At 48.3% G+C, this 18754-nt stretch overlaps 1 protein-coding gene across 4 annotated transcripts in view; it reads left to right on the forward strand.

Moving 5' to 3' along the window:
- Nucleotides 1–18754, forward strand: part of LRRK1 (leucine rich repeat kinase 1) — a 120447-nt gene that overhangs the window by 57035 nt on the left and 44658 nt on the right. For all 4 annotated transcript variants that reach the window (XM_073882506.1, XM_073882507.1, XM_025893019.2 and 1 more), the window contains exons 7-10: nucleotides 14332–14558; nucleotides 15632–15759; nucleotides 15850–16013; nucleotides 16880–17017. In XM_073882506.1, the coding sequence (XP_073738607.1) occupies nucleotides 14332–14558; nucleotides 15632–15759; nucleotides 15850–16013; nucleotides 16880–17017 (657 nt within the window). The remainder of the gene's footprint in view (nucleotides 1–14331; nucleotides 14559–15631; nucleotides 15760–15849; nucleotides 16014–16879; nucleotides 17018–18754) is intronic.

Below are 18754 nucleotides of genomic sequence, written 5' to 3' on the forward strand. Positions count from 1 at the left end.
TGTCATTCTTATTGATAGTAAACGTACAATAAATATTAAATATCCGCCTCACTTTGTAAAAGGAAATAGTGATCATGCAGCCCTTACATTTATATTGTGCTTGGTGTTTTTTCCCAACATTTTCTTTCCTACTTGATTGCTACAACACCCTCGGTAAGAACTGCAGGGAATCGAATCTGTTTTCCAGATGAAAATACTGTGGTTTAGAGACATCCTGTTACTTGTCCAAGGACAGCAACTACTAAATAGTTCTACTCAGCCCAGAACCTGAGTCTCCTGAACTCAGGGCTTTTCCCATTTCATGATTCCTGAACTATCCCTCCCAAGTACATCAGTGGTTGTCACACTTTTCTGTGACGGACTCCCTGGGACCTTTTAAAAACCCCCATGTTCATGTTACACCTGACACTCACTGAATCTAAATCTCTGATGGGACCTGCCTCAGTTTCATTTAAAAAATTCCCCTGGTGATTCCAGTGCACACCCAAGCTGGAGGGCCGGCAACTTTGATTTTCTTGGTTAAAGGTTAAAAGCAGAAATGATTGGCATCTCTGTTTGCCACCTTTTCCACAGGGCAATGCCTCCTACATTTGCCAAGAGAGAGCATAAAAGTGACCATTGCATTTTAGGAGAAGACAAAGAAAAGACAATGTTACTTTTCTTCTCCTTGGCCTAGAAGAGAAAATGAAATTACAGTGCAGGCTGAGCCACTAGGCTTTTCTGGGCTTCCCCAAAGCAGGTGGTATTTTTATTATTCATGTGAATTTCAAAGGCAAGTGCCTGGCAGTGGGTGTGTCTGGCTGCCTGCGATCTAGAACCTGTGATAGCACAGTCTTTGCTGCTGGCAGAAGACAGGGACTCAGGCAGCCCAGACGGACCCAGCCGTCAGGAACGATGACTCAGGAACCAGAGGTGAGTGCTGTTACCTTCCCAGGTGTGCGGTGGGTCTGACCCGGCATTTGGGTTCCGAAGAGTAGACAAGGGCGGTCATTCAAAGGGAGATTTGCTGCCCCGTGTATGCAGCCTGAGAGCTCCCTTGGCCTGGCTGGCTTTCGAGGCAGTGACCTTGCTGAATTAATCATCTTGTCTTTGCTCTGTTTATGCTGTGGCTTCCTGCTCCACCAGCTAGGAGGGTTTTTTTGTTGTTGTTGTTGTTTTAATGTAATTGCTGCTTCAGTGGAAGCCACCGCCAGGAAAGGTTCAGAGCCTTCCTGCGTGCCTCTAGGTCAGGCATCGCCTCGTCCCCAGGCTGCCCAGAGCTTGCCTCTGCCCACCAATGGGGGGAACTGCAGAGAAGCCCACATCGGTGTTCCCCTGGCAGAAACAGGTGGCTTCGGTTTTGTTGGCGTTCGGTAAGGAAGGTCTCTGAGAGCCCACACCACGTGGTCTGGACATAACTTTTAGAAGAGCAAACCCAAAGCCAAGTCGGACCTGGCCGGAGCTGCTCCTTGGCTCTGGTTGGTTGGCGCCCCCCTTGAAAGCTGCCAGACTCTTGCCTGAACATTTTAACGAGACGGCCGTGTTCGTGGCGAGAGCCCTGTCAATGTTTGCTTTGTTGCCATGAGAAATAGCAACATTTTGATGTTGGCATGCCCAGAAAGGAGCAGGAAAACTCAGAAACGCCAGGAAAGGCCGCCTCAGCAGGTCCTGGAATAGTCATGGTGTCTGTCTCCATTCAGCAGTTAGAGGGCTTTCTGGGGCTGTTGTGAGTGTTGCAAGGAAATGAGAGCAGGGGCTGCATGCTCCAGAGAGCCCCTGAGGCACTGTATAGGCAAGGAGCCTTTCCTGGGGGACCCCAAGTCCTCTGGGGAACACCTTTGTCTTGGGTTCGGCCTAACGCTTAGTGCAAAGAGTCTTTATTCCAGAGTTTTATGCTTTCCAGAGCATTTGGACGTACACACAGCCCCACCTTCTTGGCCCTGCACGCCCTGCCCATAGCTGCCATTGTAGAAGGGGTTCGAACCGGCGTCCCCAGGATTCAGTCTCTGGGCAGCAGTGCCCCAGTGGGTAAGACACAGCGCTAGGAGCCAACTCACTGCCCAGAGCCTGGCCTTGGCACCACTCACTTGTGGGAGAGGAATAGAGAGCCTTTCACCAGCCCCTCAAAAGCTGTGAAAGCAAACTCGGGACTGTTCAGGCCTCTGCCCATCAGTTCAGCTTTGCTTGCGCCCTGGTGAGGAATTTAGCTGATTATCCCATACGCGTCTGTTCTCGCTAGTTTCCAAATACTGACTCTTTCCCTGCCCTTGTGCCTCCCTTGTTTGGATGCTCTCCCTGTGGCTACTCTCCATGCTGTTAGTCCTCCTGAGAGCCTGAAATTGGGTAGCCGGACGATGCGGTAGAGCCAACGAGCGAGTACACTGTGTGACCTTTCAAGGTGTTCGTGACAGGCTTCCTACTGTATTCTTAAAACAGAATACAAAACAGCAGTGATAGAAACCGCTTGTACTTTGTTCAAATGGAGAAAGTCATGAATGAAACAGAGATGCAGAAAGAGTCAAACGATTATTTGAGCTTAAATGACTAACTGAAAAACACAGCCAGGAAAGAATGAGAACAGTGTCAAATGGTGCAACTGTATCGGTATAGACAACTGCCCATCAATCAGTATAGACATTGGTAACCATACAAATAAGTTTCAAACGAGTAAGGGTTAAGCATCGGAAACTCATCAGAATATATTTTAAAAGGGCATTTATCCCAGTTGGAAAAGGGAGATTACATTATCTTTTTTACAAATTTACAAAGAGTTATAAAGGTACATCGTCAGAAGTAAGACAAATGCTTTATATATTAAAGCAAAATACTTGTAGGAAAATATAATTTTAAAAAAGAAATATGGGGGCACCTGGGTGGCTCAGTTAAGCATCTGCCTTCAGCTCAGGCCGTGATCCCAGGGTCCTGGAAGGCCGGGCTCCTTGCTCAGCGGGGAAGCTTGCTTCTCCCTCTGCCTGCCACTCCCCCTGCTTGTGCTCTCTCTCTCTCTGACAAATAAATAAGGTCTTAAAAAAAAGAAATATAGAAGAGAGAGCAATGGAAGATTTTTGAAAAAAAAACAAAAACTCGCCAAAACACAAATAGATCATGGATACAATGTACATGTCACTTGATCCTTGAATTTGATTCAGCCAATGTTTTTTTTTTTTTCAAAGATTTTATTTATTCATTTGACAGAGAGAGAGACAGCGAGAGAGGGAACACAAGCAGGGGGAGTGGGAGAGGGAGAAGCAGGCTCCCCGCCGAGCAGGGAGCCCTGCTTCTCCCTCTCCCACTCCCCCTGCTTGTGCTCTCTCTCTCTCTCTGTCAAATAAATAAATAAAATCTTTAAAAGAAGAATAAGAAGTTAGGGGAAGGAAACAGAAATATCCAGCTGTAGGAGGAAACTGTACCATCCGTGCCTCCACCTTCAGGGTGGACGGCACATAGCCAGAAAGAAGCATGCCTGTGTCCTCAGCACTCAGCACATCACTGCTCCTTGACTAGGACACCCTTCAAATCTGAACCCCACACATCCTCAGGAAGTCTTCTTTGACCCACACACCTGGTCAGACCTCTCTTATATCTCCTAGAGCTTCCTGTCCATTTTATTTATACACTTAACAAAGTTTGAGGTTGTCTGGGTGATATTCTCATCTAATGTCAACTCTCCCATTTGAAAGGAAGCTTCTCAAAAGCAGGGAATTTAGCCAAGTTTGCTTACCCTGTGTTTGACCGCCCCCCACCCCAGTGTAGGGCTGTAACAGGATGATTAGATGGTGGCATGGATGGATGCATTCATGGATGGATGGATGGATGGATGAATGGATGGAGGGATGGTTGAAACTTTATATATGCAGTAAATCTCCCATTTACGTAAGACTTCATAGCTGACAGAGAACTTTGTCAACTACTTTAATCACCTATACAGTCCTATAAGGTAAAAATTTTTGTCTTTATTTAAAAGTTGAAGAAACTGAAGTTTCTCTCAACAGTAAACTAAGTAGTTTAGTTAACTGCAGACATTTTATTTCCTGCTTTTTTTTTTCCTCTTTCTCAAATAGATGTTGGCAAAATTAACTTGGAACTAGTGATGGAATATTTCTTGTAAGCTTCCTATTTTTAAAAGGAATGACTGAAATACTACGGGGGAGGGAGCATAATGATTTTTTTAAGGAAAAATCCTCTATCTATTTTTAAATTTTTTTTAGTGAAAAAAAAGTGACAAATTTTACTAAACACTTTTTGGCATTCAGATATTCTTAACTATAGAGACCAAACGGGTGGTTACCAGAGGGAAGGTGGGTGGGGGGGTGAGGGAAATAGTGATGGGGATTAAGGAGGGCACTTGTGATGAGCACCGGGTGATGTATGGAAGTCCTGAATCACTATCTTGTACACCTGAAACTACTATAACACTGTATGTTAGCTCCACTGGAATTTAAAAAACAATTAATTAAAAAATAAAAATAAAGAAAAACTTTGGGATAAAGTACTAAAAAATAATTATATTGAATTAGGAGCCTTTGGGGAGTGAATCTCTAGTTATTTTACTTATTTGTCTTATATACATTATTCTGTTTTTCTCTTTTTATGTCACTTCCAGAATTTTTATTTTGTAAGTAAATCTTGCATTTCAACATCGTTATTTGGTTTGTTTTTAGCTGTGGCCAAGGACAACACCTCCCATAACTTAAACATTATTTTTACATTGGTCATCAGATTGTCATTTTCATTCTTAGATTATTAAAGTTACAGTTAAATCTTTTTTTAATTTAGTCAGTTGGTTATTGACTTTATTATTTTTTTCAAAGACCCTTGAATTGGCTTTATTTATCAACTTCCTTGTTCTGACTTCAGTCTGGTTTCTCTACGCTAAGTCTAATTGTTTTAATTTTCCTGTTTTGTTTTGTTTTTTTTTTTAGCTTTCTACTCTAAGTAGGGCGGAGTTGCTTTATTATGTTTCACTTTTTCTGTTTGCAACTGTGATCAGAGTTGTGCATTGTCTTTTCCATTACTTGTAATACTTTTGTTGTTCTAAAAATATATTCTGTTGTGACTTGGTTTTCCTCTCCTGCACAAGCATGACTTAAAAGGTCATGTTTTCATGTTCAAAGGATTGGCCACCTTCTAATTCTGCTTCTCTCATTGGTTCTGCCTCTATTTTGCCTTTGTCCTCAGGTAAGATAGAGCAGATGTTTGCCTCTCCCTGCGCCCTTTTTTCCTGTTCCTTTTTCTGCTTTACTTTTCCTTCATACTCAGAGTTTAATCAGATGTGCAAGTTCATATCTATTTGAACACAGAATTCATTCTCCTGCCCCCTCCTATTGGTGATCCCCCATTTTTATGGCAGTGCATAGCTCTATAATTCCTTGATTCATTCCATATTTGATCTATCATAGTATGCTGGCATTTTTCTTGAATATACATTAGTTTTTCTTTTACTTATTTTGCCCAGGGTCGGAACATAAAGATTTAGCATGGTCATATTTTGGGGTTATGATTGAGCATCTTTATTACTATCAAGGAGCCTTGATTATTTTTCCGAATGCCTTTGAAACTGTCAATTTTTCCACAGCCTCAGGAAAGGAACATGGTGGTCGAATAGGAAGGGACCAGAGCGTCGGGCACCTGAATCGCCATCTTGGTTCTGTTAACCTTTGAGCAAGTTGTCTCTCTGAGGTTCTTTACGTGCCAGACTTCACAGGGTTACTGTGAGGGTCAGCTGAAAAGGTGGGCACGGAAGTCTGGGCGTGCATCGCAAAGCGTCATGGACACAGTTCATCATGTGATCACAGTTCAATTTCCAGAGGGTTTCCCTACCTTGAGTGTGCCCTTGGAGGCAAGAGACTGTTTAAAATGTCATCCTAGGTTTGCTTGTAAGTTATATTTGTACTTATGTTTCCCATTGGTGTGGTTTCTATGGTAATATTTCCTTTTGTTTATTCGCCTTAAATCATCTTGGCAGCTAACCACTACCAATTCTGATACTTAAAATATTTTGAGCAGACATGCTTTTTCAGCGCTGATTACATTTTTTTTTCTCATTCAGTCATTTCATTAACTAAGTCATTGAATTAATCTTCCTTCTGAGTCTGAGAGGAAGGCTGACCTCCCCTTTCTCTTTACCTCTCCCTTCCTTTACTCCCTGTAATTATTCTCAGGTCGTTTTTGAAACTCTCCTTTATACTGTGGAGACTTCACCGGCTTTTTGGCTAATTTAGTGACCAATCTTACTGTGCTTTTCCTTACCTGTTCACTATATTTCTAATCTACTTGTCTCAGGCATCCTTTTGGCCTTTAAGAATCTCTTGTTTCTTTCTTTTCCTTTTTTAATGTGTGGGCCTCTGTCCATGGAATGTTCCAGATTCTCGGGTCCTGACTTCTCTCATCTTCATTTGACTTGTTACCGTCTGTATCAATGCTACCGTAACAAAGTACCAAAAATTGGTTGGCTTAAAATAACAGAGATTTACTGTCTCAAGTATTGGAGGCCAGAAGCCTGACATCAAGGTGCCAACAGCAGGGTTCTGTTCCCTCTGTGCTCTAGGAAAGGGTCCTCCCTTACCTCTCCCTAGCTTCTGGTGGTGGCTGGCAGTCCTTGGTGTTCTTGGCTTGCAGACCCATCACTCCAGCCACATGACATCTTGTCCCTGCGTGTCTTCACATCATCCTGTCTCAGCATGTACCTGCCTTTGTGACCAAATTTCCCCTCTTCATAAGGACATCAGTCATATTACATGAGGACCTACCTTAATGACCTCATTTTAACTTAATTATCTCTCTAAAGACCCTCTTTCCAATGAAGGTCACATTCGGAGGTACTGGGGCATAGGGCTTCCACATATCTTTTGTGGGGAACACAGTTCAGCCCATAACATCATCCCTGTGGCCACTGCCTCATTGCCCGTGGCCTGGGTCCATCGGTCATGGCCACCTCCCATGCACGGACAGACGTCCCATCTCCTGCTCATCCTTACATGCTGAATGTCCCATCTCTTCTTGAGAGCCTTCCCCTGCCAGAGTGCAGGGACTTGAGCAGCAGGTGTTTGGAAGTCTCACCTGGAGGGTTTCTCCTGGGGGGCAAGGAGGCAGGCACGGTGGCAGACGCCATCAGTCGTGTCTTGTGTGTTGTAGTCCCCACATGCACAAGGAGGCTGGGACAGAGCCGCTGTCTCCAACGTGCTGATCATTTGTCCAGCCAAATCCCTGTCCTCCCTGGCCCCCTTGGACAGTCTGGGTTCCCGGAGAACATTTGCAGGCATCTTCATTTGTAGGGTTTCTTTTGACTTGTTCTTTGGGCTTTTTGCCGAGTTCGTTCTGTTTAGATTAGACCTGTGGGTTCCACCGTGTCTCCAGCCATCTGGGGGCTCTGCCCGCTCCTTCACATATCAGAAGGTGGCTCTTGGCTTTCTGGCTGGCCCAACAAGGAGAAGGCACCTTCTGCCATCATCCCCGGATTTTTTGCTTCACCCCCAAAAGAAAGGCTTTGGTTTTATGTTGGCCAAGAATTCACGAATACATTTTAGAAGATTCTCTGTCTCCCCGGTGCCCTTTGAACATGTGTGTCTTGGTGGAATAGACTGATTATATAAGCTGCCTTTTCTTGTCATGCCCTAATGTCATGGAGCTCTAGTCAGTCCCCTCAGGGGATTTATAGCCTCGAGGAGGGAAGATTCTTACACAGTTAGCCATAGGTCGCGGGTCAAACACGGACCAGCTGATAGGAACAATGAACTGACAGCACAGGGAGAACAGGTGTGAATTCTGCTCTGAGGGCTCCGTAGAGACAAGGAGGAGGTGATATTGAACCTCCACGCTGACGAGGCTCTCCTCTACCTGACCAATGGCAGAGGCACACAGCTCCCTACCAACCCACAACCCTCAAGGTTGAAAGCCAGGCTGAAAGCATCGTAGACCACAGCCCTTCACTTACCAATTATCTTTCTTCCACCGATGAGGGTTGCACTGACATGAAAGCAAGCCTAAGTGATGTAATTGTGGCCTACCAGCTCTTTCAGTGTGATACTTTATGTCCAGTGGCTTCAAGAAGGTTTGTGTAAAGGCAGGTAATTGCCCCCGGACCACAGCCCCCACCACAGGACAGGGAGGTCTTTTGTACACGGAAGCACCCCAAACATCACTCTGCACTGAGGCATGCCCTTAAATACATCTAGGCCTTCTTGATTTGGTCCTAATCACTACCACTGCCTCGGGAAAGAAGGTTCTAGGTCATCCCCCTGTGCCTTCTGGAAAAGCAGTACTTCCTTCTCTTTGCCCGAAAGTTAAAGGGCTTGTGCTCAAGGACAAACATGAGCACGTTTCCATCTGTTGGCTCCGGAGTTGGGGGTGCCTTAGCCACGGCACTGGTGAATTGGTTTGGGGGGGGGTCCTCCGCATCCAACTTGTCTCTGATTTTGCAGTTCAGGGTGCATGGGTTTCATTAGGCGATCACGGGCTTCTCTCTCTCCGAAACTTGTTTATTGTGATCCTTCCCTGGGCTAGACATAAATAAGTAACAAGGGCTTTGGGGCTCACCTGGCTTGGTTTCCACGTCAAGGGCCCTGTCATCTGCTTAACTGTGTGCGTGTTAACTTCCCTCCTGCCGCTCTATAAACACTCGAGCACCCTGTCATGTTTGGGCCGAAAGGAAAATCACTTTTGTTAGTGAAAGTTTTCAAACCAACCCAAGCCCAGGTAGAAATCTCACATGTTTTTTGTTTTTCCCCATCCGCTAAGCCCAGAAGTCTTTTCACAAGGATATCTGTACTCTGAGTGTGTTGTCCTGTTTTCAGACTTCTGCTTTTGACTCGTTCTCCTGGGCCGTCGTGAGTCTAGCAGATTTCCACCCTGTAGAAACTCTGGTGGGGGTAAGACCTAGAAAGAACTCTCAGTTTTAGGAACTGGCAGCATCTGGCGTGTCTAGCGAAATCAGCGGCACATACAGCCTCTCTCTTCTTATTGATGATTTTCTTCTGCTAGAACAGCGCCCTCCAGATGGTGTCCCTGTAACGTAGCTACGGGTAGTAACACAGACCCTCATGGGCGATGAGGGAGACAGTCCTGGCAGCAAAGCCTACAGGCTTTAGTAGGGTTTAAACAGGCGGCAGGAGGGCTGTGAATTCCAGGGCAGAGAACCCGGGGCCGGGTGCGAGCCAGTGCAGTGACAGAGCACGGTGTGAAGGCAGAGGCCAGCCAGACCTGCAGAATCTCGGATCCTCAGGTGACCTCATGACACCCACCATCAAAACGAGGCCGGTTTTTAGGAATATGCTTTTACAAAAGCTCTCTTAGCTCCAGGCCTGCCCACCTTGTGCTTCCCGCAGTGTCCAAGCATTACCAAGCAACGCGCGTTCCAGGGGGAGTATTGGCAGCGCCGGGGCTCCCCAGCAGCCCCTCGGCAGATGGGCCAGTCAGTTACTGACAACGAGGCCACACTCCCTGGCTCCCCACAGCCTACCTAAGAATTTCAGCGTTGGGTCCACTTTTTGAGCCCTGTGGTTCATTCGTGAACAGATAATTTCTGTGTTTGGTTGGCATGTTTTTTCCTTCACCTTGCATCCTCTGCTCTTGGGAGCATGCCCATCCCCCAGTTGCTTCTACCTACAACAACGGGAATGCAGAGGTCAGGGAGGAGACAGTGAGGCCTAAAGCTGGAAAGTGGCTGGGGAGACTGGCGGCACTGTGGGGCTCCCCAGGGAAGGCGTTGGGATGCTCTGCTGCAGGCAGCCTGGGGCTGGGGGGAAGGCTGAACGGTTTTGAGCAGACCTTGACATTTTAGGATGATCGATCCAGTTGAAGGTGTGAATGGACGGATTGCAGTTCTCAGTGGTTTGATTCTTGTCAGGGCGCAAGCATTTCTTTAGTGTCTGCTGCATGCGGGATGCACTGCTGACCAGCGGAGACCATCAGTCAAGGCTCTGCGCTTGAGGTGCACACGGGCCGGGTTCTGGATGGCCGCACTGCCTGCTGGGGCATAAGAGATTACCCTGGGGTCTGGGTTAGTGCAGTACAAAATCAGCAGGCAGGTTCATCTGAGGGGAGTTGAGCCAGACAGAGCCCGAGAAGGTATCCACGTCTACCAAAACTTGCCTGAGGCCCCCATGGAGTTAGGCAGACACGGGGCCGGGGGGTGGGGGGTGCTCAGGGCTCCTGAGGTCAAGGCCCTGCTCCTTATGGGATTGATTATAGGCTGCAGCTCTGGGCTCACAGAACATGAAAGAGATGCAAGAGGGAGACTGAACTGTCAGGACAGAACATCTCCCTGATCCTTTTGTACCATCGTTGGTTTGTCTCACAAGCACAGTTGGATTCATTTCTGGTTTGTTAGTTATTTTTGATGGTCCTATCGTTTGCGTTATAGGACTGTCAACAGACACCTAAGATTTGTTGTTAACAATCAAAACCAAAACCAGCCCCTTTTTCAGCTTCCATTTGGCTGCCGTTGTCAGTCCAAGACAAATCCACTTGGTGTTGGATGACCAGAAATGGCCACACAGGGTGAGTGGAGAGTCAGACTGCAATCTGGGCCTCTTGGCTTTGTGTCCAGCTGTCTGGTCCTGGGTCCGGGACCGGTGTGTGTCTCCAAGAACCCAGGAAGAGGAGGCTGCCAGGCCTTCGGAGGACCTTCTTTGACTGGGCATTGCAAAGCCTGGAACGGTGACCTTGCTCTCAGCCCGCTCCTGGGCCAGCTCTCACGCTGATCCCAAGGCTCCTCACAGGAGCACTCTGTCCTTCTCAGCACACAAGCCAGGGAGAATCCTGGGTCCAGAAGTAACCTAGACATCATCTGGCCCCAACCGCTATTTAACAGATGAAACCCAACAATAACCAGATGAAGGGTGATGCAATTACAAATTCTAGAAAGATTAGGGAGAGGCCCCTGTGGCTAGATTTGAACTGTAGGCATCAGGATGCCGTCCTGTGAAATACAGAGCCGTGTCGGATCAATGGGCTGAGAAGCGGTGACACCCCAGTAGCAGTGGGTACGCCTAACATCCAGATTCTAGTTTCTAAATACCATTTTCTGCTAAAGGGAATCAGGGCTGATTGCAGGGCTGGGGTTTGGAAAGCACCAGAGGAGACGGGAGCATCCTGTTTACCAGGAGGTAAGGAAGTACCCCAAACAGGTAGGGATATGTCAAAGGAACACAGGAGCCCCCTTGATGGGACTCCCATTGGCCAAACTGGGGATGACCTGAGCGGCAAAAGACATAATGATAATAATAATTATAACACTTTGAATAAAGAGAGAATCCATGAGTCCATAGGGATACTTAAATGGGGCAGGGAGACCCCCTTCTGTACAGAAGAATGCCAAGAAACAAATGTAGGAGGAATGGTAGTTTTACAAAAATCACCGCTTTGTAACCATCAGCGTACTAACTGAGCCAGGCTAGGATCAACAATAGCCGCTGGAACCACTGGGTGAAATGATGTAGGAACGCAAGATATTCACTAGTCTCAGAATATCACTCCACAGATTGCTTATGAATCACAAAGAGTAAAATGCACAAAGGTGGGGTGCAACGGACACTACCTTCAACAAGGGAGTAGACTTGGCCTTATCAGTAGTGGAATAACCTGACAGCAGGTGCCCTCTGGTGACGTTCAGTTGAAAGGACTCCTCATTGTCTGAGATGTTTGCCAAAAATGCTTGCCTTGAATCTGAACACGAGGGGAAAACAACTGAGTAAATTCAGATTATGGGGTGTTCTACGAGACAGCTGACTTGAAAAATTGCTGTGCCAATGTTGAAAAGATGTAAGAAGCCATGCAGACTCTTCTAGATTAAAGAAAAGCAGAGGGACATGACAACGAAATGCAATGTGTGATTCTTTTTTTTTTTAAAGATTTTATTTATTTATTTATTTATTTGAGAGAATGAGAGATAGAGAGCACGAGAGGGAAGAGGGTCAGAGGGAGAAGCAGACTCCCCGCTGAGCAGGGAGCCCGATGCGGGACTCGATCCTGGGACTCCAGGATCATGACCTGAGCCAAAGGCAGTCGCTTAACCGACTGAGCCACCCAGGCGCCCTGCAATGTGTGGTTCCTGATGGGATCCTGGATCAGGACACAAAATAGTTATAAAAGACACTTCTGGGATAACTGGGATTATGTGAGTGTAGACCCTGGATTTGATAATACTGTGTATTGATTTCGTTTCTTGAAAATGATCCATAGATAGTAGTCACACAGAGAAATATTCTTGTTCTGTAGAGATACATGCTGAAGTATTTAGGAGTGAAGTGCCATGATGGCTATAATTTACTTGGACATGATTCAGCCAAAAATGAAAAATGTGGGGCACCTGCGTGGTGCAGCAGGTTAAGCACCCGACTCTTGGTTTTGGCTCAGGTCATGATCTCCTGGGTCGTGGGATCGAGCCCCACATTGGGCTCCACGCTCAGCGTGGAGTCTGCTTGAGACTCTCTCTCTCTCTCTCCCTCTTCCTCTAAAATAAATAAATAAATCTTTTAAAAAATGAAAAGTGTGTGTGGAAGGAAAGGAGAGAAAGCAAATGTGGCGTCGGATTAACAATGGAATCTAGGTGAAGGGCATTTCATGCGTATTCACTATCCAAGTTCAGCTCTTCTGCAGGTCTGAAATTTTTCAAAATAAAGTGTGGGGGAAACAGTAATGACAAGAGAAACAGCAATAGAGTGACTTACTTGGCTTTTTTTAAAAAAATCAGCTGAAGTTAAAACTCCATTCTCTTGATCCCTAATCCAGCAGACCATCACCTGTCCCTCTTCATCCAGGTGAATGGAGAGACAAGACAGTCTTTCATCCCCTGGGTTAAAGACCAGAGCTTTGAGAGGGTGTCACAGACCTACCCTTCCCAATCCTGGCGGCATCGCTAAGGAGATAAAGACCAGACACACATCGCCATCTAGTGGCCACATAAGGAAGTGTGTCTGGTTCTGCCAATTTTGAAAGCAAACTTACCCCACATTACTGGTCTTTCCCGCCATTGGCTTGGTTGTTACATTTTCCTGTTTGCCAAGCACTGATTTTTTGTTTCCCTAATTTCCTCATAAGGATTTCCAGTTGCTTTGGAGAAACAAGCCAAAAAGCTGATTTCCCCCTCCCGGAAACTGAATCAAGCCCCAAATCCTTTGATAATCCAGAAAAAAGAGAAAAACCCTGCTCATGTGTATTTAACCACCACACCCCAGCAAGCGGTTGGCCCTTCTGACTCCCTCTTGTGGAAATAAACAAAGGCCAGCCAAGTGAGAAAAGCAAAGACGATTTATTCTGAATATCTGTAGCGAGGGAGTCAGCTACCTTCACTTGTGTTTTGGCAGAGAAGTGGGAAAGCTTTCTCGTGGGAGAAAGGGAAAGCCTCAGGTGTGTGCCCACTGGAGGCTATTGATGGGGAAGCTGGAGGCAACTCAGGAGATGGGAGCTGTCCTGCATGATTGGTTGGGGGAGCACTTTGGCTTTCTCTGGTTGATTTTTTTTTTTTTAAGATTTTATTTATTTGACACAGAGAGATAGCGAGAGAGGGAACACAAGCAGGGGGAGTGGGAGAGGGAGAAGCAAGCTTCCTGCTGAGCAGGGAGCCTGATGCGGGGCTAGATCCCAGGACCCTGGGACCATGACCTGAGCCGAAAGCAGACGCTTAACGACTGAGCCACCAGGCGCCCCTCTCTGGTTGATTTAAGTGGGATGTGGGGACAAAGTCTGGGGAGGCTGTCCATGATTAATCAAGTCCTGGCCATTTGGGGCTGGTTGTTACAGAAGTTACTGGATTGGTGCTAGACATGGCAGTGTGGTTCCCTACAAGTCTGGCTTAGAGCAGGCTGGCTTCCTGCGCTGGTTATTGTAGAGAAGGGGGTTAGTTTCCCAGGCAGGTGGACAGGTGATGTGTCAAAGTTCTGTTTTTTTATATAGCACCTGGCCATTGTCTGTATATTTGGTCTTTCTCACTCTGGAAGCAGCCCATCCACAAAGCACCCAGTGTGGGGCCCACTGTGTTGCAGGGGAGAGACCCAGGTTTGGTTTTCAGTCTTTTTCTCCAGTCTGGGGAGACTCCTCCAAGCGTGGGTGGCCTCCTCTGTACAGAGCAGGGGCCATTCCTGCTGATTCCGGCCCTGGAAGAGGCAACACTCAGCCCTGCACCCCCACGGGCTCCCCCTAGAGGCTGGAGAGTGCAGTGGAATCTTGCAGAGATCACCTGTGAGATAGATACAGCTGCAGTGCCAGCCACAAGCTGGCCAAGGTCCTGACGCCCTGGGACTCTGGCTGAGATGAACAGACAGACTCACGGTCAAATAACTCATTGCTCTATTCCAAGCTGACATTGGCACCCCGGGCTCACCGAGGGTGCTTTTCCCCTTTCTCCAAACCCAGCCTCTTCGTGTGAAATGGTCCCACCTCAAGTTACCCTGGGTGGATCTGGACTGGCTCATAGACATCTCCTGCCAGATCACAGAGCTGGACCTTTCTGCCAACTGCCTGGCTTCCCTCCCCTCCGTCATCCCCTGGGGACTCATCAACCTCCGGAAGCTGAACCTCTCCAAGAACCACCTGGGGGAGCTGCCTGGTGTGCAGTCATCGGACGAAATCATCTGCTCCAGGTAGGCACCCGCCCCACGCAGGCCCCCCGGGGTGTGCACAGGGACCTCTGTACCCAGCGCCGCCCCCCCCTGCCCCTGCCACCGCCACAGTCTTCCTGCTACGTACTCCTTGATCGGAGTTTGTGATTTTGAAAACCCATTCTCCGTAAAAGGAGAGAAAATCTGCCTGTCCTTACACAGTTCTGAGGAATACGGTCCTCCCCTCCTTCCGAGGGGAACGCAGAGAAGTCTGGGCGGGGACGGTTTGTCTGGCCCACGTCACACTTCGCGTGGTGGCCATGCAGGCTGCTCGCCCGAGATGTCCGATGTTGGTCCTGCAGACAGAAATCTGAGAAGGCTGAACGCTTCCTGGCTGGGGTTAATAGTGAGGCCCAGGGGCACCCATTTTTATTTGACCTCCCAGGGAAAGTGGGAAGGGCCTCAGAGAAAGAGTTGCCCCTAAAGCGCTCTGGCAGCAGGTGGATGGCGTGGGCAGCTCCTGGTCTCCCATTGGGAAGAGGCCTGAGCCTTCCCCCTGAGGCTGCCTGGGAAGGGGGAGGGCCTTACCTCCACTGACATGCGGTGATCCTCACTCTATAAGGATCTATAAGCCGATTTCAAAAGCTAAGGCTTCACTTAGAGTGAAGTAAGAGAGAATGTCCCACAGAGCATAGGGTCAGAAGTAAGCCATGGGGAAGAAGGCGCTACACAAACACTTCAAGAACAAGTGTCTTCTGAGTGGGGGTCCTTAGCCAGGGCCAGACTCGGGGGTCCAGATAGTTCGAAGCATGGCCCTTGGGCCTTCCAGCAGCTTCTGGGACACCAGCTGACTTTGCTTTCATATATTGAGAAAGGTTTACATCCCTATTGGTCAGTGAGACCTGGGCCCACCAAAGAGACGTGTGATTTTCTCATCTACATGAGACATGGTAATAGTTAATGCGATGAATAGAAGTCCTGCCCGCAACGTTTTCAACGCACGCTCTTTAGCATTGCGTGAGGGGAAAAGAGAAATACGCCCACAGAGAAACATGTAACAGAGATGCTTTTCCTCTTTCTTCTGATGCCTTGACTGCCTCCCTCCCCAACCACAGGCTCCTCGAGATTGACATTTCCAGCAATAAATTGCCCCACCTCCCACCGGGATTCCTGCACCTCTCGAAACTTCAAAAACTGACAGCTTCCAAAAATTACTTAGAAAAATTGTTTGAAGAGGAAGGTGGTATGTTGTATCATCGGCACCCTGACCTAATTTGTCATTTTGTTCTTGACAGCAGTCTTTTTACCAATTTATTGTTTTCTTTTTCCCTAGCCACTAACTGGATTGGTTTGCGAAAGCTACAGGAACTCGATATTTCTGACAATAAATTGACAGAACTCCCTGCACTTTTCCTTCATTGCTTCAAGTCGCTCAATTCTCTGAATGTCTCCAGAAATAACCTGAAGGTGTTTCCAGATGCCTGGGCCTGCCCTTTGGTGAGTATTTTACCAGAAATCATGAAAGGCCTGTCAACCCGGCATCTCACGTGAACCAGAGCACAGGTCAGGGCTCTGTCTCACTTCCTCCCCTTGGTAACCAGGCTGGGTAGCAGCATTTCTGTTTTCCTGTTACCACGGAGTGGTGTCACTCAGCATCCAGCCGCTGAGTGTCTCAGGTGACTCACCTGAAAGCCAGCCCCCTCCCCAACCGCCCCGCCGGGCTCCGGGCTTGAGATTCGTGCCATAACACCCATAGAACTTTCCACAGTTACAGTTTGCACATCTGGCATAGGGGGAGTTCTGCCCAAAAGGGGGACACGGTTCCTTTCAACTAGCTGTGAAATAAGAACAAAGAAAAGAAGAAGAAATAATCCACGTCCACCGCACTGCCAATTAAATGGTGTTTTTGTTTCTGGGGAAGTTTGCTTGTTAAAACAGATGGACTAGCATAAAGAATGTTTATGTTTTATTGCTGTTGGTTTCAAACCAAGAAATTCTCCATCGCTAGCGTTCGCACTCTGGTTTAAACATATGTGTGTGGGAAACCGGCTCATCTCTAGAGCTTGGTCCGGAATGATGCTATTATTTCCAAGGACAATGGGCCAGATGTTCTGGAATGAAGGGATAGAAGCATGAGCCACCTTTGTGTCCCTCAGGAAACCATTCCCATCCCTTCCTTGGAGCAAGGACAGCAACATGGGACAATGATGCTTTATAGCCCCTTAGCCAAGTTGCATTTATGACAGAGCCTTATTGTCGTGTTCTGATTTTCCACATCAGATTTGGAAATGGTCTTTCCCATAAGCACCACTGCACTTAAGAAGCTAATTAATATCTCCTTCTCCTTCTCGTCAAACTCCTAGAAATGTTGTAAAGCATCCAAAAATGCCCTGGAATCTCTACCAGACAAGATGGCTGTCTTTTGGAAAAACCACCTGAGGGATGTGGATTTCTCAGAAAACTCTCTCAAGGAAGTTCCCCTGGGGCTTTTCCAGCTTGATGTAAGTCTGATAGCCCTCTATTTCTCATTTTTGGCTTCTGTGAGGGAATCAGTCCACATTGCAGTACAATCTGTAGGCTTCTCCTGAGCTTCTGAGACAAAAAAAAAAAAAAAAAAAAAAAGGTTCAATTGTCAAAAATGTGTGTTTATGAGCAAAGATTGGGAGGAAGTGAGCAACATGAAAGCACAGCCCAGCAGCCCTCTGTCTGGCCTTCTCTGGCCTCTGTCCTTCCGGGCCCCTGCCTGCCCCCCCCAACCCCTGGCCAAGGTGTACCAGTGTGCAAAGCCAAGGGAGCACTGCGGGGTGGGCCTTCCTGCCTGTCTCCCTCCCCAGAGGTGGCAGACCTGGAATTCCTGGGGGTCAGAAGCTTCTTTGGATGTGAATTCAAGAAAGTACCTTTTGCCAGAGCCCCATGTCCCCCTGCCCCGACCCACCCACCCGGGGCTGCTTTCTTATATTAGGTGGTTTGCCCACCTGTCTCTGTTTTCCCCACTCGAATGGGAGCCCCATAAGGCAGAGCAGAGCGGACATTCATCTCTTGGCACCCAGGGCCAGCCCCACCTCGGGGCCTGACCAGTGTTGGCTGAAGGCACCAGGGCAGCCCCGGGCAGAGCTCACAGGCCTCGCCACCCAGTCCTGCCAGGCCCGCCACCTGGGCCCCCACAGGGTCTTGTGCCGGGAGAAGTGCAGCTTCCCCTCATGTTCAGGGACCCCTAAAGGGCCAGAAACGTACCTTCTATCTGTGTGTTCTCAGGGAGGAAGGCCACCAAGTCTCAGGCCCCAGGGCCTGCACACTTTGATGGGGGCCCTGGTCGGTGAGGACGTAGGTCACTGTTACCCTCAAGGGCACCCCTGGCTTGTTAGCTTAGTCCCCTGCTCTGAGTCGGTATCCTCATTTCTCCCCAGCAGCATGCCGACTGGGTTCTCTGGTTCCCACCAAGGCCAGAAGCAGCAGATCAGGAGGGAAAGAATTTTGTCCAGGACCTTACTGCTCAGCCCTGTGGGAATTCATGTTTGCTCACTATCTCCCCCTCCAGATGGGGCTCTTGGGAGGCCCTGCACAACCCTGGGGTCCTGGGGCTTGGTGCATGCATGGCCCTATGAGACATTCGGTGACACGCTGGTTGTGATGGGGGCGGCCTGGACCCCCTTTGACAAGGGAGGAGGCGAGGGCATGGAGTAAGGAGTATAAAGTGGGGCAGCCCATTTGCACTCCTGAGCCTTGCCCACCGAGGACAGGAGAGTCCCTGTCCCTAGCGAAGGCTTCGAGAAAGGTTACAACGTTCTTCCTGTACTCCCACTAAAATAAAACATGTTACAAGTCCAAGGGCGGAGCTTGTCCCCCGCAGTTTCTGGTGGGCAGACAGAGAGCCGATGGCCAGGGGGTCAGCAGGGGGCACTGGGCCAGCAGAGGGGGCCTGGCTAGGGCAGGCAACCCTCTGTGTCCCCGCCACCCTGCCCCTGCACGGGGCATCCCCCGAGGAGGTCACGGGAGGCAGGGGCTTCTCGCCGCCATGTGATACCTTGGCCTCCAGGACTCTCAGCACCAGCCGCTGCTCCCCGGGCAGGCCCATGAATAATTGTCACTCTTCAGAAGGCCCAACGCTGAGACGTACTTGGACTCCTTTCATTCTGGAATGACTGCCTCCCATTGATCTGGAGGGAAGGACTGTGTTCAGACGGTCCTGTTGGCTGCGTTGGGTATAATTTCATGAGTTCTTTTTTTTTTTTTTTTTT

The sequence above is a fragment of the Callorhinus ursinus genome, unplaced genomic scaffold (genome assembly GCF_003265705.2).
Source record: "Callorhinus ursinus isolate GAN/ISIS: 27379988/994484 unplaced genomic scaffold, GSC_fseal_2.0 scaffold47, whole genome shotgun sequence".
NCBI lineage: Eukaryota > Metazoa > Chordata > Mammalia > Carnivora > Otariidae > Callorhinus > Callorhinus ursinus.